The following is a 27801-nucleotide window of genomic DNA, read 5'->3' on the forward strand; positions in this document are numbered from 1 at the left end:
ACATGGACCCTGCATTACTTCTCTGTAAATTACTAACAGCCGGAAAAGCAGAAACCAGAAACTGAGCTGGTGGAAAATGTGATAAACCTCCATGGAACAAGTCACAACGTTAACAAATGCTGAAACCCAGCTATTGGGGCTGCGAGACTCTTCCCCATGTCAGGATATGTATGGAGTCAATCGTGAATTTCTTGTGTGGTGTGAATACAGTGTGTATTGACAGTCCAATAATACCCAGCTTGCAACAAGATATTGCTATATTTATTATGCCTCACAAAACCTGTGTGAGGAAGGTGTGGGTAAAAGTTGATTTTCACAGAAGACTTAGAGACACACTAAATGTTCACAAACCAGGGGTTCCAAAAATATGTACAGTATCAGGGTGAAGGACGCAAACGAGTATGGGAATAAAGAGAGTTTGGAAAATTGAAGTTTACAAAAATGGGATCTCCCTGCAGTAGCTTCATTTTGCAGATGGGGCATAGAGTGGCTAAGTGACTTGCCCAACAGCAGAGTCAGTCATGACACTGGGCATAGAAGCTGGGAATCTAACTGCCAGACTATCCCACCCTCAGAAGGGAATCCAGGGGGCCATGGCTTGTCTCTCACCAAATCCCAGTGCTATCAGCTAAGCAGAACACAAACAAGGGTGGAACCCATGACTGTACACAGATGAAATCTGGGCCAGCAGCAGGCTGTCATTGTGCAGACACAAGATAACATCTTTTATGGGAGCAACTTGTCAGTGGGTGAAAGAGACAAACTGCGAAAAAGCTCCTCTGCAGGTGTCAGAATAACTAATTTATTAAAGCGTAAGCTTTCGTGAGCTACAGCTCACGCTCTAATAAATTTCTTCGTCTCTAAGGTGCCACAAGTCCTCCTGTTCTTTTTACGGATACAGACTGACACGGCTGCTACTCTGAAAGGTGTCAGAATGTATATGCACCTAGGTACCAGGGAGCTTTGGGAAAACCTGGGTCTCACCTGACATTTTGAAAAAAGAAGAGGAGTACTTGTGGCACCTTAGAGACTAACAAATTTATTAGAGCATAAGCTTTCGTGAGCTACAGCTCACTTCATCGGATGCATCACGAAAGCTTATGCTCTAATAAATTTGTTAGTCTCTAAGGTGCCACAAGTCCTCCTTTTCTTTTTGCGAATACAGACTAACACGGCTGCTACTCTGAAACCTGACATTTTGAGGCAGGGGGGAAACAGGGGCTTTAAGACCTGCAAGAGAAGTGCTCAGCTCTGTCACAGAGGACAGGAGAGGCCTCGAACCCGCACAGGCTTAACGCACCTAAAGTGCACCTAACTCGCTGCTCCCCCCGGGCTCGGCCACGCACTTCTTGCGCCTGCAGCGCCTGGCGCAAGCATAGCCTTCTCCCGGGGGGGAGGAAGCGACTACAACTCCCAGCAGTCAGCGGGGGCGGCGCGCTCTACGCGCTTCCGTCACGCGCCGCCCCGCCAATCGGAGCGGGCCTGGGCGGTGAGGTCACTGTGGGTGACGTCAGGGGCCCAGAGAGAGGCTCTCCGGCAGAGGCGAGCGGAGCTGGGCTCGGGGCTGAGGGGAGCTGCGGGAGGCAGGAGCGGCCAGGCCCCGCCAGCCGCAGGGCGCCGCAGCAGCAGCAGCAGCAGCAGCAGGGGGCTCGCCAGCGGGTCGGTGCCCGGCGCCCCCCCCCCCCTCCCCGGGGAGCCGCCCCTGCCGGGCCCCCCCCTCCCCCAGCCCGGAGGAGCCGGGGCTCTGACAGCCCGCGAGGAGGAGCCGGGCAGCCGGGGGCACCATGTCCTCCCCCAGCCCGGGCAAGAGGCGGATGGACACCGACGTGGTCAAGCTGTATCCTTCCCGCGCGGGGGGGCGGCCCCTGTGGAGGGGAGGGGAGGGGGAGAGACCCCCATGTCCCTCTGTGGGGGGGGTGACTTCCCCCCATGTTACCCTATGGGGGGGGACCCTCCCCCCTCTTCCTGTGGGGGGGAGAGAGAGCCCCTCCCCCATCTCATGAGTGTGCGGGGGAGGAAGAGCGAGAGAGAGAGACCCTCCCCCATCTCATGGGGGGGGGAGGAAGAGCGAGAGAGAGAGACCCTCCCCCATCTCATGGGGGGGGGAGGAAGAGCGAGAGAGAGAGAGAGACCCTCCCCCATCTCATGGGGGGGGGAGGAAGAGCGAGAGAGAGAGAGACCCTCCCCCATCTCATGGGGGGGGAGGAAGAGCGAGAGAGAGAGAGAGACCCTCCCCCATCTCATGGGGGGGGAGGAAGAGCGAGAGAGAGAGAGAGACCCTCCCCCATCTCATGGGGGGGGAGGAAGAGCGAGCGAGAGAGAGAGAGAGACCCTCCCCCATCTCATGGGGGGGGGGAAGAGCGAGCGAGAGAGAGAGAGAGACCCTCCCCCATCTCATGAGTGGGGGGGGAGGGAGAGAGAGAGAGACCCTCCCCCATCTCATGAGTGGGGGGGGAGGGAGAGAGAGAGAGACCCTCCCCCATCTCATGAGTGGGGGGGGAGGGAGAGAGAGAGAGACCCTCCCCCATCTCATGAGTGGGGGGGGAGGGAGAGAGAGAGAGACCCTCCCCCATCTCATGGGGGGGGAGGGAGAGCGAGAGAGAGAGAGACCCTCCCCCATCTCATGGGGGGGGAGGGAGAGCGAGAGAGAGAGACCCTCCCCCATCTCATGGGGGGGGAGGGAGAGCGAGAGAGAGAGAGACCCTCCCCCATCTCATGGGGGGGGGAGGAAGAGCGAGAGAGAGAGAGACCCTCCCCCATCTCAGGGGGGGGGGGGAAGAGCGAGAGAGAGAGAGAGACCCTCCCCCATCTCATGGGGGGGGGAGGAAGAGCGAGAGAGAGAGAGAGACCCTCCCCCATCTCATGGGGGGGGAGGAAGAGCGAGAGAGAGAGAGAGAGACCCTCCCCCATCTCATGGGGGGGGAGGAAGAGCGAGAGAGAGAGAGAGACCCTCCCCCATCTCATGGGGGGGGAGGAAGAGCGAGAGAGAGAGAGACCCTCCCCCATCTCATGGGGGGGGGAGGAAGAGCGAGAGAGAGAGAGAGAGACCCTCCCCCATCTCATGGGGGGGAGGAAGAGAGAGAGAGAGAGACCCTCCCCCATCTCATGGGGGGGGAGGAAGAGAGAGAGAGACCCTCCCCCATCTCATGGGGGGGGAGGAAGAGAGAGAGAGACCCTCCCCCATCTCATGGGGGGGGAGGAAGAGCGAGAGAGACCCTCCCCCATCTCATGAGTGGGGGGGGAGGGAGAGCGAGAGAGACCCTCCCCCATCTCATGAGTGGGGGGGGAGGGAGAGCGAGAGAGACCCTCCCCCATCTCATGAGTGGGGGGGGAGGGAGAGCGAGAGAGACCCTCCCCCATCTCATGAGTGGGGGGGAGGGAGAGCGAGAGAGACCCTCCCCCATCTCATGAGTGGGGGGGGAGGGAGAGAGAGAGAGAGAGAGAGACCCTCCCCCATCTCATGAGTGGGGAGGGAGAGCGAGAGAGAGAGAGACCCTCCCCCATCTCATGGGGGGGAGGGAGAGCGAGAGAGAGAGAGACCCTCCCCCATCTCATGGGGGGGGGAGGGAGAGCGAGAGAGAGAGAGACCCTCCCCCATCTCATGGGGGGGGGGAGGGAGAGCGAGAGAGAGAGAGACCCACCCCCCTCTCATGGGGGGGGGGAGGGAGAGCGAGAGAGAGAGAGACCCTCCCCCATCTCATGGGGGGGGGGAGGGAGAGCGAGAGAGAGAGAGACCCTCCCCCATCTCATGGGGGGGGGGGAGGGAGAGCGAGAGAGAGAGAGACCCTCCCCCATCTCATGGGGGGGGGGGGAGGGAGAGCGAGAGAGAGAGAGACCCTCCCCCATCTCATGGGGGGGGGAGGGAGAGCGAGAGAGAGAGAGACCCTCCCCCATCTCATGGGGGGGGAGGGAGAGCGAGAGAGAGAGACCCTCCCCCATCTCATGGGGGGGGGGAGGGAGAGCGAGAGAGAGAGAGACCCTCCCCCATCTCATGGGGGGGGGGGAGGGAGAGCGAGAGAGAGAGAGACCCTCCCCCATCTCATGGGGGGGGGAGGGAGAGCGAGAGAGAGAGAGACCCTCCCCCATCTCATGAGTGGGGGGGGAGGGAGAGCGAGAGAGAGAGAGACCCTCCCCCATCTCATGGGGGGGGGGAGGAAGAGCGAGAGAGAGAGACCCTCCCCCATCTCATGGGGGGGGGGAGGGGAGAGCGAGAGAGAGAGAGACCCTCCCCCATCTCATGGGGGGGGGGAGGGAGAGCGAGAGAGAGAGAGACCCTCCCCCATCTCATGGGGGGGGGGAGGGAGAGCGAGAGAGAGAGAGACCCTCCCCCATCTCATGAGTGGGGGGGGAGGGAGAGCGAGAGCGAGAGACCCTCCCCCATCTCATGGGGGGAGAAGAGAGAGAGATCCCCCATCCCCCTCTGTGTGGGGGGAGACCTCACTGGGGGGAGAAGGACCTCCCCCCTTGTACAGTGGGGGGAGGAGAGAGAGTGTCCCCATCCCCCTGGGTGGAGGAGAAAGACCCCTGTGAGGAAAATACCCAGGGGAGAGACCATCCTCCCCTCCAACCTCCCCCGTTGTGTACAATTGCCAGGGTCAGTCCCATGGTGAAGGGGAGAGAGCACCCCTGTGAAACCAGCTCTATCTGTGGAGGGAGAGGATGAAACTCCCCTAGACCAGCCCCACTCCTGGGGGACCCCCTTGTAAACACCTCCCCAACACCAGCCCTTCCCACTCTGCTGAGGAGAGGCCAGCTACAAAAACAGATCCCTCTCCCCCAGTCCTGGGGACTCCAGATCTCTCTCCCAGCCTGAGCTTCCCCCCAAACAGCAGATCCCCCAGCCTAAGGTAAGGCCTGAAGGCCCTTTTAAACCACAGAGACTCAGCCTGGGGGATAGAGGCTACCCCAACCACCTATCCTGGGGGGAGATTAGTATCTTTAAGGAGTGGGGCAATGGGGCAGGATCCTTCAGTCTAGCCTAGGGCAACTCCTTCTCCTCCCCCTGGGATTATGACTTCCCTCAGGTAAGGGAGAGAACCCCCCCAACTCCCCATCAGATATTATGACAGCTGGTGGTCGGCCTTGGAAGGAGTATTTCAAAGGAATATCCCCCCCTTTCCAGATGGCACCTCCATCCATGGCTCCCCTCTTTCTCCCAGCCCCCTTCCCTGGAATGTAGTTCAGCAGCTTAGGGTTGTGAGGAGTGGGGCTGAGAGAATGGGGAGGTCTTGTCTAATAGCCACAGCCTAGAGAAAATCTTTTGTGATTATTATTATTTACTCCATGGTTTCAGCCTGCAGTTCCCAAAGCTTCTGGTGCCCGCCTAGAGATTTGTGGCTATTTTATTTTAATTTTGGGGGGGGGGCGGGGGAGCCTAGTTTGGCATAAACGAAAAATAAGGTGCCACGGAGTGGGAAGAAGGGGTTTCAGTGCAATTGAAAAGTCTCTCTCTTCCCCTCCTCCTCCCCTTCCCTTCTTGCTAGAGGTTTTGTTTATGTAACACTCCAGTTAGGGTAGGTTTTTTTCTTTCCTAATGGATCTATTTTTATTTTTCTCAGTATTTTTATTCTCACCCCTTATAGGATGGTGTATCCCTCTCTTTTGCTGTCTGGAGTGTGGGTGGCTTTTGAAATATCATTGGGAATTTGATTATAGAATTGTTTTATTAATAGTTTTGTTTACGTGGTGGTGGTGGGGAGAATTGACATAACCAACTGAAATGCTTTCAGAAATATTTACTCCCCCAGGAGAATTTAGGAGTGAGGGATCTGTTTTTTGATTGTGGCAGGAAGGTTGGGGGTTGATAAACAGACCTGATTTAGTTGCTAGAGGCAGAGATAAACAAACTTATTTGGATTTTGTGCTTTAAAAGAAGGGGTGAAATCAACAGCACTAATGTTTATAGCATGAGGACAATTTACCCAAAGAAAATTTAATGTTTTGTGTGCATGTTTTTATACAAAGCTTCTATTTATTTTTAATGTTTTTAACAAATAGGAAATGACTACCCTTCATGGTAGAATCTGAGCTATTTTTATTCTGGAGTTGAGTTACAACATGTCATACCCTCCCAAATGCAAATTTCAATTGATGGTTAATTTCACCAGGAGGAGGGTTGAGAACTCCAGCTGTTTAGTGGAAATAATCCTCATTGTGTATAATTTTTGAAGAGGACTGTGCTGGAGTGGGGAGGAGGCCCATTATGACCTGATGCATTTTCTCCCCTACTTTTGTTTGTGCTTGGTAGCTGACATCTAGAATGACTAAAGTATTTTAGGAGACAAAGCAGTTTTTTGGTATATTTATGGCTTGGTGGTAGATGAAGAGAAGTAAATAGGTTGACATTCCTCCCAATCCAAATTAGTTTCTGATCTCCTGCTCTCTTTTCCTGTGACAAAAGAATCCAGAGGCTTTTTAAAACTGTAGCTCTTATTATTGTTACCCCAGTGTTCTTTGTATTTGAGACGGGTAGATCAGTTTGTTTCTTGTGGACAGCAAAGTTAGGAAGTTGTGTATGTCAGATGACTCTCTTCTCTACCTTCCTCCTTCCCCAATCTTTTTGTTTGTCTGGCCTTCCTTCATATCTCTGGGCCTACACTCTGAATTCATCCTAAACAACTGAGCCACTTCATTTTTCTGTGTAATCCTCCTATCTGTAAACCGATCTACACATTATGTGAAGTAAATGTGTGTTTGAGGGGTACGGGCTGGGTGGGGAGAGAAGCTGTTTTCTAGTGGTGAATAAATGAGAGAGAACTGGACTGAAGGAATGTACTTGAATATGGTTTGAATTTTTTTTGTTTGCTGCCATTTTCATTACAATCTCCCATTTTGGCCTCTCTTTAATGTCTCTAGTATATAATCATGGCATAGATTTACAGCCTGCCAAGAGTTACCTTGTCTAGGAAGGGGCTAGAGAGCAAGTTACAAGTCTGCTGCTTTTTACTGCTCTGACAGGTTTAAGAGAGGAGTGGAGTCCTTTATTATTCCTATTTTCAATCCCAACACGTCCATGTCCTTTTGTAGATGTTTCTTTGTGACCAGGGAATGGGAGAGGTTGGTTGCTTGTGCGCGCTCTCTCTCTCTCTCTAAATTGCAAGGGGGAGTGTATTTTTTAACTGATGTTTAATAATCAACTGGATGATTATGTTCTGACACTGAGTCATTCATTGTTTCTCTTCTGATCCCTTCTCTAAATGCTGGAAAGAGCCTAGAAGCAGGGATTTGCATTGCATTTTGACCCTGTTGGATTGATTGTCTCCTTCCCCACACCCCTCTTGATTTTCCTCACTGCCTAAATATCAGGCCCAGTGGAGTTGTTCTATTATATGCAGTGCCATGCACAAAAGATCAAATGCTTCCTGTGCTCCCACTGCGGAGTGACTTTCAAGGAAGTTTTATACCCAGAATATAGGGAATTACTCAGATTACCTGAGATCTGATACCAGTGGCTGTAAAAATAAATAAATAAAATAAAATATTATGATCAGTCTAGGTATGTGCATAAGTTTCCCCTTCCTTTTCACCCCCATACTTCCCCAGGTAGGGGGGAGCTCAAGGCTTGTGGGACTTGCTCCCTTCCCTGTTGCATGGCAGTTGCAATCCCCTCTGGCCCTGGATGAGCCAGTGCCCCCTGTGAAATGACGAGCTGCTTGTTTTGGAAAAGTGTTTGCAGGCAAAAGGCCTCAGGAAGAGCTTGCAACTCAGCCGATTGGTTGCTCTGTTACTACCCGGAAACCGAGGTCTGGGCGGAGCAACACGAACAGCTGATAGTGTGTGACAAGAGTGTGTTTATATACTGGAGAGTGGGGGCTGGGGAAAGAGGAGGAGGCCCCGTGAAAGCCTTTGAAAACAAGCCCAGGGAAATCTTTGGAGGGATGGGTTTTTTTTGGGGTGTGTGGAAAATTTCTTATAGTCAAATGAGTACAACGGGTATTGGGTATCCCTGAAATGTTAATGTGTATGATTCTTGGAGCCCTGCAGTCACCTCTCCTGGAGGTGATTCTGGTAGGATTACAATAGTATTATGGTTGGGAGTTTATTCTGCACCAGAATAGCAGTGTACTTATGAATGCAGTTTATTTGCGGATTCTATTTGAACTCAATTTTACTTTATTTCCCTTTTATATAGAGAGTCTTATGACTTGATTACACTGTCTAAACTTTTAAGTATCAGAGCTGAAGTTAGAAAAGAATGTCACACACTGTGCATGAAAGGAATTATAAATACAGCCACGTCTAGTTTGTTGAATCTTCATTTTTTTTTTGGCCATTGGGACACAAATGGCTGCTGCTGCAGGAAAAATTTTAAACTGCTGAAACTTTTTGAAGAACAGATATTACACCAGTTGACAGAGGGATGACATTGTTAGAATTAGGTCATTTTAAAGCTATTCCAAAATTATCTGATGCTAAAAATGAAAAATGCTAAGATGTTTCTCCATTTACTTGTGTATTGATGGATGATTTGTAATTGCAAAAGACTGTAGTATTGGGTTATATCAGTTGTATTAGATTAGCTGAATCAGAGGACAGAAAACATCTTTATGTTCAGGATAAATTTCATTTTAAGCTAAAACTTTCACAAGGTAGAATGTAAATCCTGAAATGTCATGGGAAAGTTTTTATACCTTTTGGTCTCCATTTTAATTGACTCTGAATGGATGAGAGAAGTCATGATACTTTTTCAAACAGATGAAGACTTGGGAACAAAAATGCTTAGAATTAGGGCTTGGGAGTATGTGGGTTTTTTTTGGCATTAGTAGCTTAGGATGTGGTAGCAAACAAGATATTATTACTTACCTCAGTTGAACGGTGACCAGTATGCCTCATATTCACTGTCTGAGTGCATGTTCGCCTACCTGCCATTTTAAGAACTTAACCCCATTTATCATTTTGCTAAAACTTAAAAGCAACTTTCAGTTAAAATTCTCACAGCCTCAATGGCAACCTTCAAGAGTATCATCTTGTTCGCTTCAGAGATGAATTTACCTCTACTAGCTGATGAATTTCCCCCCCCCACTCTCTCTGTAAGTTCCATTGTTACTGTGTCAGTCTGATTGCAAAGGTCATTGAAGTTGGACTTGCAACACAAACCTGAAAGGGTGCTGCACCTGCTTAATAATATAGTTTTATGTCAATAACCATTGTACAATATGAATTGGGTTAAAACATTAGATTGTAAAACTAGAGCAGACATTTTAATCTGACTCTGTTTAAAACAAAGACTTTGTGGATTTTTCAGCATTTGAGTTGTTAACTACTTGTGCGTACCATACTGCTTGGTTTCAGAGCAATGATTTTAGTGAACTGTGTGCCATTGCAGTCTTTTTGGAGATTACATTTATGGTTCTCAGAAGCAATTCTTGGTAAAACTAAACTGGAATTAGATGGCTGAGAATTGAGTAAAGTATGCTTAGTATGCTTTACTAAACACTTACTGATTAAAGGTTTCAGAGTAGCAGCCATGTTAGTCTGTATCAGTAAAAAGAAAAGGAGTACTTGTGGCACCTTAGAGACTAACAAATTTATTTGAGCATAAGCTTTCGTGAGCTACAGCTCACTTCATCGGATGTATGCACGAAAGCTTATGCTCAAATAAATTTGTCAGTCTCTAAGGTGCCACAAGTACCCTTTTTTCTTTTTACTGATCAAGCAAATCTTGGAAGCTGTTACTTGGTAGTAACAGTAAAAATATGCATGTATGCTTTTTAGAAAAGCTAAGTGGCTTGCTTTGTAAAATTGTCTTTATTCTTATTCCTCATATTGCCGTGTTTAGAAAGGCCTACTTTTAACACCAGTTATGCTTTTATGTAATGAGTGCATTCTTATGTAAATTGGTAACGATTCAAAGTCAGTTATGGATGGTTTTGTAGTATAGTTACTAACTCTTAAAAGGGAAGCTCTTGCTGTGGTGAGAACCCCAAAATGTGTTAAAAACAATTTCTTGGCTGAAAGCGAATAACCTTCTACATCTGTCATGGCTGTGAATCATTCACATACTGGTAAAATTTCAATATGTAAGAGTAGCCATAAGATGCTCCTTGTTGAATATTTACAATCTCCTCTCTGGGTTCTTTGGGTTATGTTTCCATTTGCCTCTGCAACCTTGGATGTAATGTCCTAAGTAAAAGAATGGACTGCAAAACACTGTTTTCTGTTATCGGTGCTACAGTAGCGTAAAAAAAAATAGCTGTGCTCTCTTAAAAAAACAAAAAATCTTCTGGAAGGCATACTCATAAAACTCGAGCCTTGAATCTTCTGTGTTCCTGCACTGTTGCTATTGAGGTGCCCAGCAAAATGGTGTTGGAGTGGTGTATTTAATGCTCTTGCTATAGAGTGCTGTTGGTACATTACCTTGCCAAACTTAGTTTAAATAAGTTAGTAGTAACCTGGGTTTCTGCTTGACAACACAATCTGAGGCCCTCTGATTCATTTCCATCCAACAGAGGGCAAAAGTTAGTTCATTATAGTAGATGTAGATCAGCATACAACTTGAGCTTTGTAAAAGCTGTAGGATAACATCCTCAAGCATTACAATTTTGGGGTTTTTTTAAAGCAGCAGGAGTAGGCAACTGCAGACAATTAAGAGGTGAGAAGCAAAGCAGGAAGGGAACACATGAGCACTGCAGTGGTATAGAATCATAGAATCATAGAATATCAGGGTTGGAAGGGACCCCAGAAGGTCATCTAGTCCAACCCCCTGCTCAAAGCAGGACCAAGTCCCAGTTAAATCATCCCAGCCAGGGCTTTGTCAAGCCTGACCTTAAAAACCTCTAAGGAAGGAGATTCTACCACCTCCCTAGGTAACGCATTCCAGTGTTTCACCACCCTCTTAGTGAAAAAGTTTTTCCTAATATCCAATCTAAACCTCCCCCATTGCAACTTGAGACCATTACTCCTCGTTCTGTCATCTGCTACCATTGAGAACAGTCTAGAGCCATCCTCTTTGAAACCCCCTTTCAGGTAGTTGAAAGCAGCTATCAAATCCCCCCTCATTCTTCTCTTCTGCAGACTAAACAATCCCAGCTCCCTCAGCCTCAGCCTGTTCATTCACTGTTGCTATATAACTTGTCATTCTTAGCACCTGTTGCTATTTTGTGCACTTTTAAAACAATGTAATTGACCACCATAACCATGCTATATAGACAACAGATTACTATTAAAAGTAGAAAAGTGGCCATAATTAAAGGGGCAGGGGACAGTATGGAACTTCCTACGAGCCAAACAGCTGTCCTGAATTATGCCAATATAGCCATTATTAAGGTGTAAGTTTGAAGATAGTAAGAGACGTTTCTGAGTACTCAGTTGTTTTTTCCTTTCCTGAAGTCCTGCCCATGCTCCTGGCAAGAAAGATGAAAGGTAACTGCTGAATAACACATTTTTGAATGTCAAATGCAGCTATATATGTGGGTGCATATGCAGGTATTTAGCAATTCATTATTTGCCTTCTCTTATTGTGTGTGGTCAACTCCCCTGCTTTCATCACATTTTTCAGTGGCCTCTGTCCATATATTTCTGGAATAGCCCACATACACAGAGTAGTGCAGGAATGACAAAAGAATCTTATGATCTTAGTGTCTCTAGTTCTAGTAGGTCATCCAGTGTCTGCATGCCAGCACCCTGTTGATACCTACAGAATACTTGAAATTTAATTGCAGAAAACACTAGAAAATGTTCCAAGTGATGGCTCTTCTTGAACATCACTTGGATGACTATCTATAGTCTAATAGATCTTGCTGTCAGAAAGTGTCTCATTTTTGTCTGACATTGTCACTTCTTTAATTTAATCCAGTTTCTCCTTGTTCTACCCTCTTACAGCACCCAAAATTCCTCTGTCCTTGATGCTGACACACTTCCAATACTACTAGAATGTAATTTTCCCCACCCCCAGGTTATTCATCACCAAGTCAAGCTGTCCATAGAGATTCCCCACAAATCAATCTCTGTAGCGTTCTGATCACTTTTATTTATATACCTAAGTGTTATATTCTTCAGCTTCTTTCTCCCTCCAATTTAGCAATATTTTTCTGGTAATGAGGTACCTGGAACTGAAGAGGGGATTGCATGCTGTATCTGGAAGGAAAGATCTATGATTGCGTAGCCTTCAGGCCCTGTGTTCCCATTCGTATTTGCAGCTGAGGCTGATGCCAGCTTCAAAACTAGTGTGGTTTTAACTGATGCTGCATTCCTGGCACTGTTTCTCATGGTGATCTTGACAGTCTAATGACCTTAAATCACTTGCCTTATTTTCCATAGCAATATGAACGCCTGGAATAAAAAGTTGACTTAGTCTCTAAAAAGAGGCCAGATTAATCATGCTCTTCGCACATTGCTGTTTTTGGTTTGGGATACCGTATCTCACCCGTTGCTGAATGGAAGCATCTTTGTCAGCAGCATCATTATAATTGCCATGTTGACTGACAGATCTACTATAACTATAGATTACAGGACACGTTTTACACACAACATGAAAGGTATGTAGTGAAATACAGAACGTAACATCTGACTTCAGTTTCTATTTAATCACTTTGAAGGGACTTATAGTGTAACTGTGTAAATTATATTCTTTATTCTGTAATGATGAGTGCTGCTCTACCACTCCAGAAGTGGCTGCATTTCAGTGGCATGTGCTCTCTCTAATTAAAGTGCAGTGAGATCCTTTAGAATAAGAGGAAGAGTATGGGTGTAAGAATAACTTCCATTATAGTATTAATACAAATTGTTAGTTACTATATTGGTCATTCTAAAACATTCTGTAATACCCTCATCTACAGCCCCCCCTTCACCCCAACCCTCTGCCCCAGCCCTCAGCTCCCTCCCACCACATGAATTTTATGTGCACCAGTATGGAGGTCATGTGTCACACACATCGCCTCCATATTGGTGCACATAACAAAATTCAATCTGCACATGGGAGGGAAAAATTAGAGAGAACACTGGCTGTGGGATATACCTTAAGCGTTCTGGAAGGGAGAACCATCCCTATTCAGGCATGAGCTGACTTCTAACGGGAGGTAGGAGGAAAGCTTTCCAAGGGCATATTTTCTCATACCTGCCTACTGCCAGGTTTCTTGCACTTTCCTCTGAAACAGCTGATACTCCCCAATGATTGAGGACAGGATATTGCATACACTAGATCCGATCTGATCCAGTATGGCAGCTCCTATGATGGTTCTTGGCTGCTCCAGTCCAGAATAGGATAATAGAAGAGAATTCTAGACTTTTTCTGTATAAAAGAGCAGCTAAAAGTTGCAAAGTATCTGAAATATTAATTCTGGATGTTCTTGATTTACCTTCTATGCAGTGGATTAATACAGGCAAAATTGAAATGATTTATAAAATATTAACATAACCACTTGGGCATCTTAGCAGACTGTGATGCTTCGTCTGTCCTCACAGTGGCAGAATCATATGCCCTAAAACTGTTAAGGGAAAAGCCTGTAAACATGGGAGAATGTCATCAACAAATCCACTAGTTTGCAGTGGAATAACTATGGATAATGAACCTAGATCATCTGCAATGTATTGTCTGCAGAGACTTGACTGAGCTTTAGAACATTTCTGATCTTAAACAAGGCTGTCTGCAGAGCTGAGAAGTTCTATTTTTAAACTGTGCAGTGAATAAAGACTGAAACTATGAGGCTCTAGTTTAGCTATTAGTCTAAAAGCTACAAGGCCTGCTTCTGCAAGGATTTCAAGGCTCTGTCTATACTCTGCTGAACCTATTATTTCGCTTCTGTTCAGGTATGTTCCTTGTTAATGGGGTTTCCTTGCTCAGTGATGCTGAGCTGCAAATGGCTTGAGCAACTTTGACTTCTACTGTGTGAACAACTTAAATTGAAAAATTTCTTTAAAAAATAGGGTGTTTTTTTTGTTTAAAATGTGCTATTTTGTTGTCTAGATTCAAAGATGGAGACAAGCCTCTGGGGTCTGAAATAGTGGGACCCTGTAGGTGTTGGCTACTCTTTTAAATAGTCTCTAGTCCTCTTTGCTGTAGAGAGCGTAACATAAGCAGATTGGTATCATTTATGAATTTCATTCGTTATTTATAGCCACTTAGAGCTAGCTAGCTTTGGAGTTCATAGTTGTTGGTTCCTGATTTTGATGGGGAGCTTGTCAGTTCTTGGCTGCTTGGGTTTCTTGTGACAGCACTAAGACTACTCTAAGCTCCCTCCTATCAGGCTGCTGCAGCTGAGGTGCCTCCTTTGAGCCTCCCACTCTGGCCTCCCTCAGTGGGGTAGGAGCAGTTTCATGTAGGAACTGGTTCAGCTAAAAGCATCTTATGTGGAGGAAGTGTGGACCTATCTCTCCATCAGTCAAAGCCACAGTGCTTGGATACCGGTGTGACGGGTACAGTGTAAGAACCTAGGTGGATAGTAATAGCACCCCTGTGGGAGCAGGGAAGGAGAAAGGAGGCAAGATGGGAAGGATCTCAAGATGGGGCATTGCAAGGACCACTGATAGTGTGACAGGGGAGGGGGAAAGGTGGGAAGTGCAAGAATGGGGCAGAAGAGCAAAGGGGAAGAAAAACATGAGTGAGCAAGGAAGCGAATGATGGAGAACGGGGACAACCACAAGGAAATGGGATTCTAGGTTTTCAAAGAGAACAAGAAGACAGAAATAGGAATGGTAGGGAGGGGGTATGATGGGGTGCCCATCCCACACAAGGCCCAGAGGAGTTAAAGTGGCTAGGCAGGCCAACTAACTGCCCAAGCTGCACATGAAGGAGATGAGCAGGCCACTAATTGGAAATAGGCCCAGCTGGGCACAAACAGGAGGGGCCTGTATAAAGCCCAGGAGCTATGGGCAGCAAAAGACTGCAAGGAAGTTGCCTATAGTCACTCCCTGGAGGAGGGAGCTTGGGCTGGCAAACCCAGAAAGAGGGGGAAGCTAGATAAATAGGAAGACATGCAGGAAAACAGCAACAAGGGGTAGGGCTGTACAGTCCCTGGCTGCTTACGGTCCCTGGGCTGTTGGGTGGAAGGCTCAGGTTGGTAATTTTGAGGTACCAACTGAATCTTGAGTAACCAGCATTAATTAACTGTTGCAAGACGAATTTAAAACTGCCCAGAATGTCCTAGGTGCTTCCAGCTTGTTTGGGAAACACTTCTGGGGTGTTTGTATGGAATCACAAGTATTGGCAACTATCCCTGGGACAACTTGTGCTTCTGTATCCGAGGAGGCTGGCAGTGGCCCAAATGTTTCCCTCCCCCTTTTTAAATTAAGTGTGGGGGGGACTAAGGTCAAATGAAACAGGTTAAGTTTGAGACACAAGGGCAGAGAAGAGAAATAATGCTGACATTCCCTAAATCTTTAAAGCTGGCCCTACCAAAAACCAACATGTGCTGCTGGGTATTGGTTACATGTAGCAGTAATGCAAGTATTAAATCTTACAATAACTTGGCAGCTTCCATGCTGCGCTACTGCCCTGGGACAGTGATACATCCATATCAGTGGTACCTAGAATAGTCTTGCATGGATTTTGCTACTATTCTTAGTCAATTTGCATAAAGTTATTTTGTGTTTGGTTTACAGTAGTTGCACATTTGAAAAGGAAGGACAATGTACTACAGGTGAGCTCTTACTAAAGTCTGAGTGGCATATTCATCCTTCATAATCCCTTAAATCAAATGCCAGTATTGTAAATTAAATAAAGGAAGAGTAAAAACTCCAAAAAAAAAAAAAATAAATAAAATTTCTCTGCACCTTGGAAAATGTCAAATCCACACTGATGTGACTCAGCATAGAGTTGTATTGACTTAGTCCTGAACTCTGTTTAAAACATATCACACTTTTTTGTCTTTTAGGCTATAGTTTTCAACATGCCAGTGTTTCACCTCTGAAATAAGGGATTCTGTGAAAACAAAAGGAAACTAGAAATGATGTGGCATTAATAAATGTAACGTGCCTGATGACATAGACAATTAAGTTAGTCCTGATTTCAATAACTACCACAGTTAGTTACAGAAAGCCCATGTGTGACAGCGGTGAGATGAACTTGTATCCAAAATGAAGAATGTGGCATTTAGATTTGGTGGTCTCTTCAGTTGAAAAGTTAGGATAGTGGAGATCAGATCCTTGTAACTTAGCACCAGTGTCTAAGTACTTTCCTTGTGCTCCTTGAAAGAAAAGGTATTTTAGGAGGGAGGAGTACTAGCTCTATTGTAGTTGCAACTGTATCAAACAAGTAAAGTTGGTCTTTCATCACTGCTCAAGATAGGAGAAGTTTCAAAGCAGTGGCCAAAACAATATAAGGTAGTGTCTTCTGGAAACCAAACTGGTAGTCTAGTAAGTGTTTCTCTGTAGAAGTGCTGTTTTTTTATGAAGAATAATTAATTCATTTGAAACTAAACTTTTGACAGTGCTACCATTCTTGGATTGCTTCATTCACAAAGCAGGCACATGGCTCAAAATAAGAAGCAGATGCTTAAATTTCTTATTACTAATTTTTTGTTGAACAGAACTGAGTTTAATTTTTTAATCACTAAAAGGATGTCAGATTTCTTATTGACAGGTTTCAGAGTAGCAGCCGTGTTAGTCTATTCGCAAAAAGAAAAGGAGTACTTGTGGCACCTTAGAGACTAACAAATTTATTTGAGCATAAGCTTTTGTGAGCTACAGCTCACTTGATCGGATTCCTTCCGATGATGTGAGCTGTAGCTCACGAAAGCTTATGCTCAAATTTGTTAGTCTCTAAGATGCCACAAGTATTAGATTTCTTATTAAATCTGACTTTTTATAAAATGTTAAATTCATGTTTATGGCTTAGTTTTGCCAGCTATTATGATTTTATTATGGTTGCCACAATGTTTCGTGGGTTTTTTTCTTAAAGCCGCAGCTCTTGGAGTCATGTGAGTATGTGAGAATCTCAGCTTTCATTTAAAAATAACTTTGGGGGGCCTGACTTGTGATTCCGTAGTGCCTGGAGTTGGCAATGTTGATATCTTCATACCTAAATCTTCTGATTATGAGTTTAAACATTGCTGTGTTTGGTGGGGTAAACAGCGAGAGGCTTAACGGTAAATATTTAAGCCCTGCTATACGTCGAGTAAGTGCAATGCTCTGGGCATAAATTGAGAGCAGCAGCACTGGTAATAGCTGGAAAAATGACCACAAACTAGGGTTGTGGTTAAATGTGAGACTGAAACATGAGGATGTATTTCTTAAAGTAGTCATTTAAACTAGAAGCCCTATTTATATTATTAATTTGTTGATATTTAATTTTTTCTCAACAGGGACATTGAGAATTTTTGTTTTTACTGATGATGTAAAATTGCAATGATTAGTTATAGGAGAGGATTTCAATGTTAGTGGTCCTCGCATTCAAAAAAGAGGAACCATATGTCCCCATTTAAAAACCTTCATCAAATAAGTACACACATCTCCTTTCAAGGAAATAAGAGGATACTTTAACTAAATTTAAGCATTTTATGTTCAGTCTCCTAGATTTCAAGGCTAGAAGGAACAATTAAGTAATCTAGTTTGAACATCTTTCTCATTTAGCTCATGCTACTTTTTAGAGTGTAAAAGTGAGTTTTGAGGAGACAAATATTGATGGCCTAACTCATGTCAAGATTGAAAACAGACCATTATAGATTATAACAATAACCCATAAATGAGTTACATAAATGAATCAATTTGTATTTAACATCTGGGCTGCTTTCTCAGATTTGTCCAGATAAGGTTTTGTAGAAAACAGATGAAGACTTGGGGCCAAATCCTCAGCTGTTGAAAATCAGCACAATTCCTTTGACTTCATTGGAGCTATACTGATTTATATTGCCTGAAAATCTGCCCCTTAAACTAACTGCATTGTCAGTTCTTCAAATTTCAGTTGATCTGCATGGGAGGGAAAGAGTATTTTTGTCAGTTTACCCTGGCATTTTGGAGGAAATCAAAGAGGAAAATTCACAGTTAAGCAAGATGTATTGGATCTTATTAATATTCACTCATGGCACTAAATATACACACAGCAGTCACCACACTTCTTTAGGCTATATTGTGGAGATGTCATGGAAGACCAGACAATTTGAGACTGGGCTGTTTAGATGACTTCACAAGTAACATAATTGAATGCAAAATTTATCAGTGTTCCTCTTGAACATCTTGAATATGGGGGGGAGGTGGGCAGAGCGGTGTCTTTCTAGAAACTCAATTGAGGCCTTGCTCCTGTCACCTTTTCCTGTCAGTTGGGGTTACCTGAGAAACCCTCATTTATGAGGACAATCTGGTTGGGTCAGACCTTTAAACGGTCCTTATTTGCATCTCTACATTGTTACTCCCCAACAGTTAAAGATACAGGCAGTAACTCCATAAGCTGCTTAAATGAGACCTAAGCCTTCACTGGAAGGTTGAAATTTCCTTTCACAAATCTAAATTTCCTATATGTGCAAGGATTCTTCCCAGTATATTTAGGGAATAGTCAGGGTTCTCAGGCTTTTGTTCTTGTATTCAAAAACATTTTGTCAAAATAAACATATTCTAAGTGTCTTAACAGCAGTTGTGGTTCCAAATTCTCCTATAACTCCACAGGCTTCCCAAGAAATTGACTTCTCAGTTGTTACTAGCAGAGGTGCAGTTCATTAGTCCTGCAAAGAGGACACTTAGAAAATGGACAGTCTTGCATCCTCTACAGTTCTGCATAAAGCTTGTGATCTGTAGAAGCCTCAGCATAGTCACCAGTAGTTAACGTGTTCTGTTTCAAACTGTTGTGATACCAAGCACCTGCAACCATGGTAGTAATTGTTGGGAGTCTGTTGTGGCCAGGCAGTTGCACGTAAAATGGTCCCCAGTCCAGGGCTTTGATGCCAGCATATTAAAGGTTTTTCTTCTTGCTGCTTGGAACTTCATGTAGAGATGATCTCCTCCAAGGAGGAAGGTAACTAGGTGGTGGTGGTGCCAGAGCATAGTCTAACGCAGGCAGTACAGTAACAGGCCTGCATATTTTGGCCATTATGGTTTTGTAGCTTTTAGTCAGCTTCCCACCTATACACACACTTAACTTGGTGTTCATGTAAGGTGCCATGGAGAATAGTCATCCCTATCATAATTTCCATCCTATACCTAGCCTGTGGATAAAGAAGTTTGCTTTGCTGACTCAGAGGGGTGCTATCTAGGCATGCGCTGGTAACCAGTCTCCATGCTCTCTTCAGTTCTTGCTGCCTTCTGAGACTATTGACAGGTTTACCAACTGGTGTGGTAAATATGGAATGTAGACACTTGCCACTAAAAACCGAATGAGATCCACCAGTTTCTTCCATGTAATCCACAGAACTATAAGTTGTTAGAGAGCTCACTATTGATATGGGCTAAAGTCAAATAGAAAAGCTACAAGTGTGGTGCTCCATATCCCAGTCCCTCAGGCCTCCAGTCCCCCATTTCTAATATATTTGCCAGGGCTGGTCTAATATTTCCATAAGTAAGACAGCAGTTTGCGTATGCATTGGACTCACTGAGATGTACGAGTGTGCAAGTTCTTCTTGATTTCCACAAGTATGTGGCATATTAATACACCCTAGACTATGTTTGTAAAAGTACTAAAATACCATTTTATACAAAATGGGTGAGGGCTGAATGGTTCAGTGAATTAGTAATAGAATATGACCTTTTCCACCTCTAATTACTGGCTTGAATCCAGCCCAGGTTAGTAGTGACTGAAAGGGGCCTGGTGTCTTATGAAATGAGTTGGTCTGTCCAGTTTCTAAATCACAGGATATTTGTTGGCAATCTCTGCAGAGGCCAAAAAGGGAACTCTTTGCACTCTAGAGGTGGTCCTCTGCGTTAGTGTTGAAGCCTGCTGGTTATTTGTGGAAACATTTCTTTTTCACTTCAGGGAAATTGGGGAAAACCATTATTTTCTCATTAATATGTGAAATAATTTTAAGGGAGAAAAGCATTTCTGCCTCCCTGCTTTCTAATTTTTTTTCTTTTTTTCCTCACCTAACTGCCATCCTGATGGCTTTAATGGAGAGATATGTAGGTAGGGAAGTTTAATGAAAAATTTCAGTAAATGCAAATGTGCTTCTGGATCATGTGGCATGGAATGTTTGATCAACTCTATTCCTTAACTATTTTATGATTAGGAAATTGAAACAACTTAGAATGGGAGGTGCACTGGCTAAATAGCTACTTCCTATTTAAACTTAGTTGAATGTTGGAGGGATTCTGTTTATTTGCAGCAGCACAATGGTTAAGTTTCTGTACTTCATTAGATATTCTGTAATCAAAGATTGTTAAAGGTGTCAGGTTTGTTTATTATTTTGATTTATTACTGAAGGCTGTGACAAATGCTTGTCTTTGAAATTGTTACCGATCTATGTGAGGTCACCTGTAATTCATAGCATCTGGTGCAAGTTCAGCAGGAGGTCTCTTACTTTGATACTGTTGTGTAAATTTCTGCTTTCAGTTCACCTCTGAAGGTGGAGAAATTCAAACTCATTGATAGGAAGCCACTTACAATGAAGGCAACTGTGCTGTAGAACAGTGGTTCTCAAACTTCATTGTACCGTGATCCCCCTTCTGACAACAAAAATTACTACATAACTCAAGGAGGGGGGACCAAAGCCAGAACCCCCCTCAGCCCTGGGCAGCGGTGGGGGGCAAGGCCCAAGCCCAAAGGCTTATGCCCTGGCAGGGGAGGCATGTAACTTTAGCCCTCCTTCCCCTTGGGCTTCAGCCCCAGGCGGTGGGGTTTGGGCTTTGGCTTTGGCCTCTGCCCTAGGCCCCAGCAAGTCTAATATCAGCCTTGGCATTGTGACCCATTTTGGGGTCCCAACCCACCGTTTGAGAACCCCTTCTGTCGAAGATTTAAATTCACTCTAATTAGATTTCAGAGCAATTACAATTGTGTGATATGTCCCTGGTCTAGTATTGACGCAAAGATAAAATGTCAAGGAATACTTTCTGTTGTTCGTCAACTAATTGTAATTAAGCCGTATTTCTTTCCCTCATCCTCCAAAAGAGTCAATAGGGTACAAAGCTCAAACGGAGTAGCTGGGGTTCCAAGCAATGAAATTCCTTTACATTGGTATTACAGTTGATAGTGCAGATTAAATTACCTTGATGTTTGCAAAATTTAGTTACAAAGAGAAATTATTAAACTGAGGCTGTTCTTTTGATGTGTAGAACAGAAATGTAGAGTGTTGTTGCTCTTCAGGAAACCTTAGGGTGAACTCTTTCCCTCTGGCTATTGGAAATGTGTGGACATGCATTTAAATTGTTAATTTATAAAAATCCCTAGAACTCTATCTTCAGACAAATTATATGCATCTCACTAGGGGACTGAGAAGGAGGAAAAGCAAATCCTGATCTGATATACCAGGAACAAGGTCTGGTAGTTGAAGCATAGGGTTGGGAGTCAAGAGGGCCTGACTTCTATCCTGCTTCTGCACAGATTTATGTGACTTTGGGCAAGTCACTTAAATCCTTTGTCCCAGTTTCCCCTCCTTTGAAATGTGAACAGTGATACTTCCTGCTTAATAGAGTTGAAGCTTAATTAATCAATATTTGTAAAGCACTTTAGGATCCTTAGTTGGAAGGTATCATTATTATTCCAATAACTTGTCCAGCTACAGTGAACTCTTGAAACTTTCTTCATGGCAGTCTCGAGACAGTCATCAATTTCTCCCCCCTTAGTTCATTCACAAGGCCCAGTGTGATGTCTTTCAGATGGAACAGCAGCAAACAACCAAAAGAGGTTATGGGATTCCCTTTCAGAACACTCAGTACTGCTTCACTAATGGTTGAAGATCATATTGAATGATGTGATATACTGTTGCTTTCCTCATCCAGTGCCCACGTGGCAGCGTGCTCCCTCCAGCATTGCCAAGTTTAGTTTTTAAACGGAGCCTCTGCCTTGCTGTGAGATACATAGTCAGGTCTCAAACTTACTATCATTTGTGCAGGCTTAGTGTCAAGGCTAAAGGGAAAGCTGCAGTTTGTGCCATACACAGAACATCTTGCTAACTTTGTTCTGGATGCAGCTGTTTAATTATTGGCTTGTGGTGATCTACTCTGCAAGTAAAATGCCATTGTATGAATTAGAGATTGAATACTCACAATACTGCTTTCATTCAGGTGCTAGAACACACTATACACTGGAAAGCATTGGACAATGCTGTGAGCGTTGTTTAGATTTGACTAGGCACTGTTAATGATTTGTGAAATTTCTGCACTGGCATATTAACTTGTAAAAACAAAGTCCAAAATACTTTTTAGCTTTCTTCTTTGGCCACATTATTTTAATCTCTGAAGGTTGTCTTTCTGTTGCAGTAGTAAGCTAATGTAGGGACCATTGTTACTGAAGGAATCACACTTCTAGACTTTGAGACTGAGTCAGCATTTGTTTAAAATCACTACCTCTTAAACACTGCGGTGGACCTTTTGTTGTAATAAAACTTCTTTAGGAAAAGCCTTGTAGTGTTCAATCCCTCTGGATTTGTTTTAATTTTATTTTTCCAAAAGGCTGATTAGGTGTTTTTTAAATACTTGCCTTTAGTAGGTATCCTGATATTTAACTCTTTGCTACTAAATCTGTCAACATGGATTGGATAAAAGATGAATAGCTAATGGAAAAAATAGTCAGAGCACCAGACTGAGTTACTAAAATCTCATGGGAGAATAAACAAGTGAACTCTTTCCTTGCAGGTGATTTGACTATTAGCTGAAAACATGGCATAGCTTTCTTGGGTACATATTTAGCTCAGTGGATAGGAAATGATGTGTCACTACCATGTGTGTGACCCTGAAAACTTGCATCTATTAATGTTTGCTCAGGAGTGATATGTAAAATAGAAGCCATTCTGACTTTTGGCCTAAGTTTTCAAACCAGATGTTGGTGTAACAAACCAGAAATCTGAGAGAAGCATCCTTATAAATTAAACCCTTAAATACTGATGGTTGAGTTGATTGAGAGAATGAGACAAGGGCAAAAGCTCTCATCTTGTGAATCTTATCTGTCTACAGCTAGCAGCAGCTGAGACTTCCCATCTCGAAAGCTATTTAAGAATGTCTTTTGGAAAAGTATTGAATATGTTGCAGTGGTGGGTGTAGTTACTGTATAGAATGATAGCAGACAAGAGCAGTTTGTAATAAGTGTCTGAATTTGCTTGGTTTTAAAAACTGAGATGTCTATCTGCAAAGGGTACCAAGCAAATTTATGTATGCTCTTTAAAGCAAAATACAGTGGGATTATAAAATCATATACCATATATACTCAGTCATAAGCCGGCTTGTTTATAAGCCGACCCCCCCCCCCAAGATGGCTAAGTAAAAATGGTAAAAACTGTATGACCCTTTCATAAGCTGACGCTATATTTCAGGGGTTGGCAAACTTTGGCTCCCAGCCCATCAGGGTAAGCCGCTGGTGGGTCGGGACGTTTTGTTTACCTGGCACGTCTGCAGTGGCACTTCCCGCAGCTCCCGTTGGCTGGGAACAGCAAACCGCAGCCACTGGAAGCTGAGGGGCTCCAGGCCTGCAGACGCTCCAGGTAAACAAAACGACAGTGTATTAGATGTTCAATTAAATGATTTCATAGAGTCTAAAATCAAATTTTGGTGCAGACCCACTTATAAGCCAGCCCCTGCTCTTTGATGCGTCATCTTTTTTTTTTTACCAAAAAATACTGGGCTTATGAACGAATATATACGGTAGTTCTTCGGAACTCTTATCAGGTTTTGGGTTAAAGGTGACCAAAAAGAAGAAAAATTGGGCTTGTGCCCTCTTGCATCTCTGATGTATAAAAAAGGCCTGATACCGGTTTATCCCCAAATCTGTGTTTTCTTCTGTTTTTGTATTAGAAATTCATGTGTGGTCTACTGAGGAAGTCTCTGGTGACTGGAGAGAGCTTACAACATTGTGACATAAGAGGCTGTAAGATGAGCAATTAAATGTGTTGGGGACATTATCTGAAGTTTTATGGAACACCTCTTTAGCTTTGATGCCAAATGAATGCTTTGAAGAAAGGACATCTTTGTTAAAGATTGGAAAACTCCAGGTGAGATTTGTGAGTTTCCAATAAACATCTGACATCCCAAGATGTCTTTCAGCAGTACCAAGGGAAAGACCATACTTTTCATTTCTGGCCTTTTTAAGCTAAAGAACAAACAGGAAAAATTTAAGCCTTTCAGGACTTCTTTATACACCATAAAGAAGCAAAAAAGGGTCTAAATTAATATCTAAAAATCTTTTTGCACGACACTGTAACTGTTAGGGGAAGGATGTAGCCTTGTCTTAAATCCTGAACATAAAGTTATTGTTCTTGGTTACTGTGCAGTTGTTATATCAAATAGGCACTTTGCTGATTAACAAATTACTTCATTAGTCATCTGTATAAGCTACGTGTGTTGGCAGTGGGAAGAAGGGAGACAGACATCCCCAAACTAGTTTGTTATAGTTTTCCTCTTTATTACCAGTCAGTGAACCAGTTGAACTGGGGTGCAGTTTTGCTCAACTTTAGACTAAAACTTATCTGAGTATGGTCTTAGAAATTCAAGGAGAAACAGAAACAAATTTGCTTTGAAAGAATGTAGTTCAACCAAAGTGGCTTGAAAGGAACTGAAATTAGCAGGTGCCTGGAATACGATCCACCCTGAAACTAACATCCGTATTTCTTGTAGTACGTAATGCATTACTTCGAATTTGGCATTAATGACCACAATGGGAAAAGCTAATTTAAACCAGGCACTGACTTTTCAACAGGTTACTTAAGGTCAAGGGAACTTATTTAATCGCTGACTTAATTCTTTGTAATGCAATTTGTTTTCTTCCATCTCCTATAATCATGCTATAGAAAAATCTAATAGGTTCTTAAAGATTTTTGTTATAAAGTTGCTTCCAAGTGACGCTGATAAACCAGAGTCTGGGCTTTGGCTAGCACATCCAGGAATTCTGAATCAAGCAGTGAAGCATTTTGTTGCAGCACAAACGCATGCAGACCATATCCTATCCTCACACCGAGATGGGCCAGAGACTTCCAAAAGTCTGCTTGACAATAGCAAGGTCTCTGTTTTATATGGAAAGTACCCAGATACTTTGAGCAGTAATACAAAACCATAAGTTACATCTTACATAGAGCAGTAAGGCATTTCTGAAGCAGAGCTTCCTTGTCTCTCTCATGATGCACCGCAAGAAGTCACGAAGAGGGCAGGTTGTGATGCGTCTTGGGAGATAGTGTAGCCAGGGAGCCTGGCTCATAGGGAAGAATGGGAGCATGAGGCACCTGAATTGCAATTCCCATGAGGCACCATAGGTGAATACAGTTTAATGCCATGCTGCCCTGAAATTCAAGGTTTTTATTTTCTTCAACAAACTGAACTATTTGATTCAGATTGACTCTGCTTGAAACAAAGTATTTTTTCAACTTTGCTGACAAACTTTCAGTTTTCAGCCAAAAATTTTGACTTTGTTGAAATCCCAAAACTTTCTATGGAGAAATACTAGTCAAAATGACTTTTTTTGGGGTGGGGTTTTCCACTGGGTGAAATCCCCATTGTTCCCTGACTTCTGGTAATAGCTCAACTGTTAGTTGTTTATGTAGATTAGTTGTGGACACAAAATATCCTTGCCCCAAAGAGTTGACAATCCAAGAACAAATGTAAGCTAAAATGTATTAATCTCAGCTCTTGTTCAGCTGTTGTCATAGTTGAGGTTGTTAGGCTTGATCACAATTCCTAAATGGGTGTGTAGGTTACATAGGGCAGAGAACACATTAATTGATTCTCATAGAATTTGAAAAACCTCCCTGCAGAAAGAGGCCACATTTTAGAATTATGTGTCTTAGGCAGTCTAAAAATTGTTTCCAGACTGTTCCTTAGAGAGATGCTTTTGTTTTAAAACAAAAAAAACACACACACCTGTCTGACTAAAAAAACTGAACTGGTGACCCTTTTTGCAAACTTTGACTAGATTTCAAATTGGCAATGACCTATAACAATTTAAAAAATAGTCTCAGGTACCACATCTTTTCCTGGGCTACATTTTGTAGTTTTACAATCACACTTTCATCTCTCCTTCTCTAATGTCTGTCTTCTGGGTTGCTGTGGGTGTGGCAAGGGGCTCATGAACAGAGGCAATGGCAAAAATAAAATTGAAAGACCATTTTTCCATAATCTTTCAGTTACAGTTTCAGTTTAGTTACTTATCTAAAAAGTTTGATCTACTGTTTTACAAATGTGAATTTTAAGTTGACTATCACTTTATTGGAAAGATTGAAATGTGTAAAATCACTTTGGTAAAGATCTTATGTTTAACTTGTTAAATGCTTTAACACCACAAATTGAATTTAATGATCCAGTTTGGAGACAGTGTATATGGCCCTTTAAACTCGGTTGATTGGTGAGCTAGCCTGTAATAATTTCAGATCCGCCTTTGGTTTCTTCTAGGTGTAAATTCTGTTTCCTTCAAATTAACTTTCAACATTATATGTAACAAATTCAAGTACATTGTATGGTGTGACTTCATGGTTCTTGTGGTAAAAGGACTAAGATGGCCTGTATGAACAGCATAGCAAAACTATAGCTCTGGTATGTCCCATAATAATTCAAATGTTTTTGCCTACTGATATGAGCTAGCAAACTTTTACTGATAACTTCTCCTGGATTCCCCAATGTCAGCTCAATAATACAAAAACATCCTATACTTCCTTCCAAAATGATCCCTTTTCAATAACTTCAGATGACTCCTGTCCCAAATCCCTTTTTGCCCACTTCAGAGGATGCTTTTGCATAACCATCTAGGCCAGTGGTCTCCAACATTTTATGCACAAGATCACTTTTTGAATTTAAATGCAACCCAGGATCTGCCCCGTCTCTTCTCTGAAGCCCTGCCCCGCTCACTCCATGCCCCCCTCCCTCCATCGCTCGCTCTTCCCCCACCCTCACTCACTCACCGGGTTGGGGCAGGAGGTTGTGGTTCGGGAAGGGGTTTGGGCTCTGGGCTTGGGCCGAGGGATTCAGAGTGTGGGAGGGACTCCAGGCTGAGCCTGGGGCAGGAGGTTGCAGTGCAGGAGGGGGTGCAGGCTCTGGGAGGGAGTTTGGGTACAGAAGGGGGCTCTGGTCTGGGGAAAAGTGTTGGGGTGCAGGCAGGGAAGTTGAGGTGCAGGTTCCTGCTGGGTGGCACTTACCTCAGGTGGCTCCCAGTCAGTGGCGCAACGGGGCTAAGGTAGGCTCCCTGCCTGTCCTGGTCCCACACTGCTCCCAGAAGTGGCCAATGCCCCCCTGTGGAGGGGTGGGGCACATAGCTCCGTGTGCTGCTCCTGCCTGCAAGCACTGCCCCCGCAGCTCCCATTGTCTGCAGTTCCCTGTTCCCGGTCTTGGGGAGCTGTGGGGGCGGTGCTTGCAGGCAGGAGCAGTGTGCGGAGACCTCTCCCCACCCTCTCCAGGGACTGCGTGGGCATGCTGGCCGTTTCTGGAAGTGGTGTGGGGCCAGGGAAGGAAGGGAGTCTGCCTTAGCCCCGCTGCACCGCTGAACTTTTAGTGGCTGGAGATCGCGATCGACTGGCAGAGGCTCCAGGATCGACTAGCTGATCGCAATATACAGGGTGATGGCCACTGATCTAGGCCCTGTTTCTACTATGATTACAAGCAAGCTGGGATCTGGCTACAAAGCGAGACCATAACCACATCCCTCCTCCCTCCCCCCCCCCCGGCTAACCTGTGATGTCCCAGCTACTCTACCAGTTCTAACCATGTCAGGGAACCTAGCTGGGACTTGGGATGAACTAATTAAACTTCTGTTTGCCTTCTGGGAGCTGAAAAAGTCTTCCCTCTGGCAAATACTGACACATTTATTTCAACTCTTCC

At 44.2% G+C, this 27801-nt stretch overlaps 1 protein-coding gene across 5 annotated transcripts in view; it reads left to right on the forward strand.

Annotated features, from left to right (window-relative positions):
- The first annotated feature begins 1540 nt into the window (after positions 1–1540).
- Positions 1541–27801, forward strand: part of UBE2H (ubiquitin conjugating enzyme E2 H) — a 76141-nt gene continuing 49880 nt past the window's right edge. For 2 of the 5 annotated variants that reach the window (XR_005295730.2, XM_038422516.2), the window contains exon 1: positions 1541–1837. Coding sequence is in view for 3 of the 5 variants with exons in the window: in XM_038422516.2 (XP_038278444.1) it covers positions 1785–1837 (53 nt within the window). In the remaining 2 variants the exon portion in view is untranslated. Of the gene's footprint in view, positions 1838–6745; positions 7940–27801 lie in introns of those variants that run through there. The other 3 variants (XM_043499469.1, XM_043499452.1, XR_006276231.1) reach the window with 3 other exon arrangements.

This window comes from Dermochelys coriacea, chromosome 1 (genome assembly GCF_009764565.3).
Source record: "Dermochelys coriacea isolate rDerCor1 chromosome 1, rDerCor1.pri.v4, whole genome shotgun sequence".
Classification (NCBI taxonomy): Eukaryota; Metazoa; Chordata; order Testudines; family Dermochelyidae; genus Dermochelys; species Dermochelys coriacea.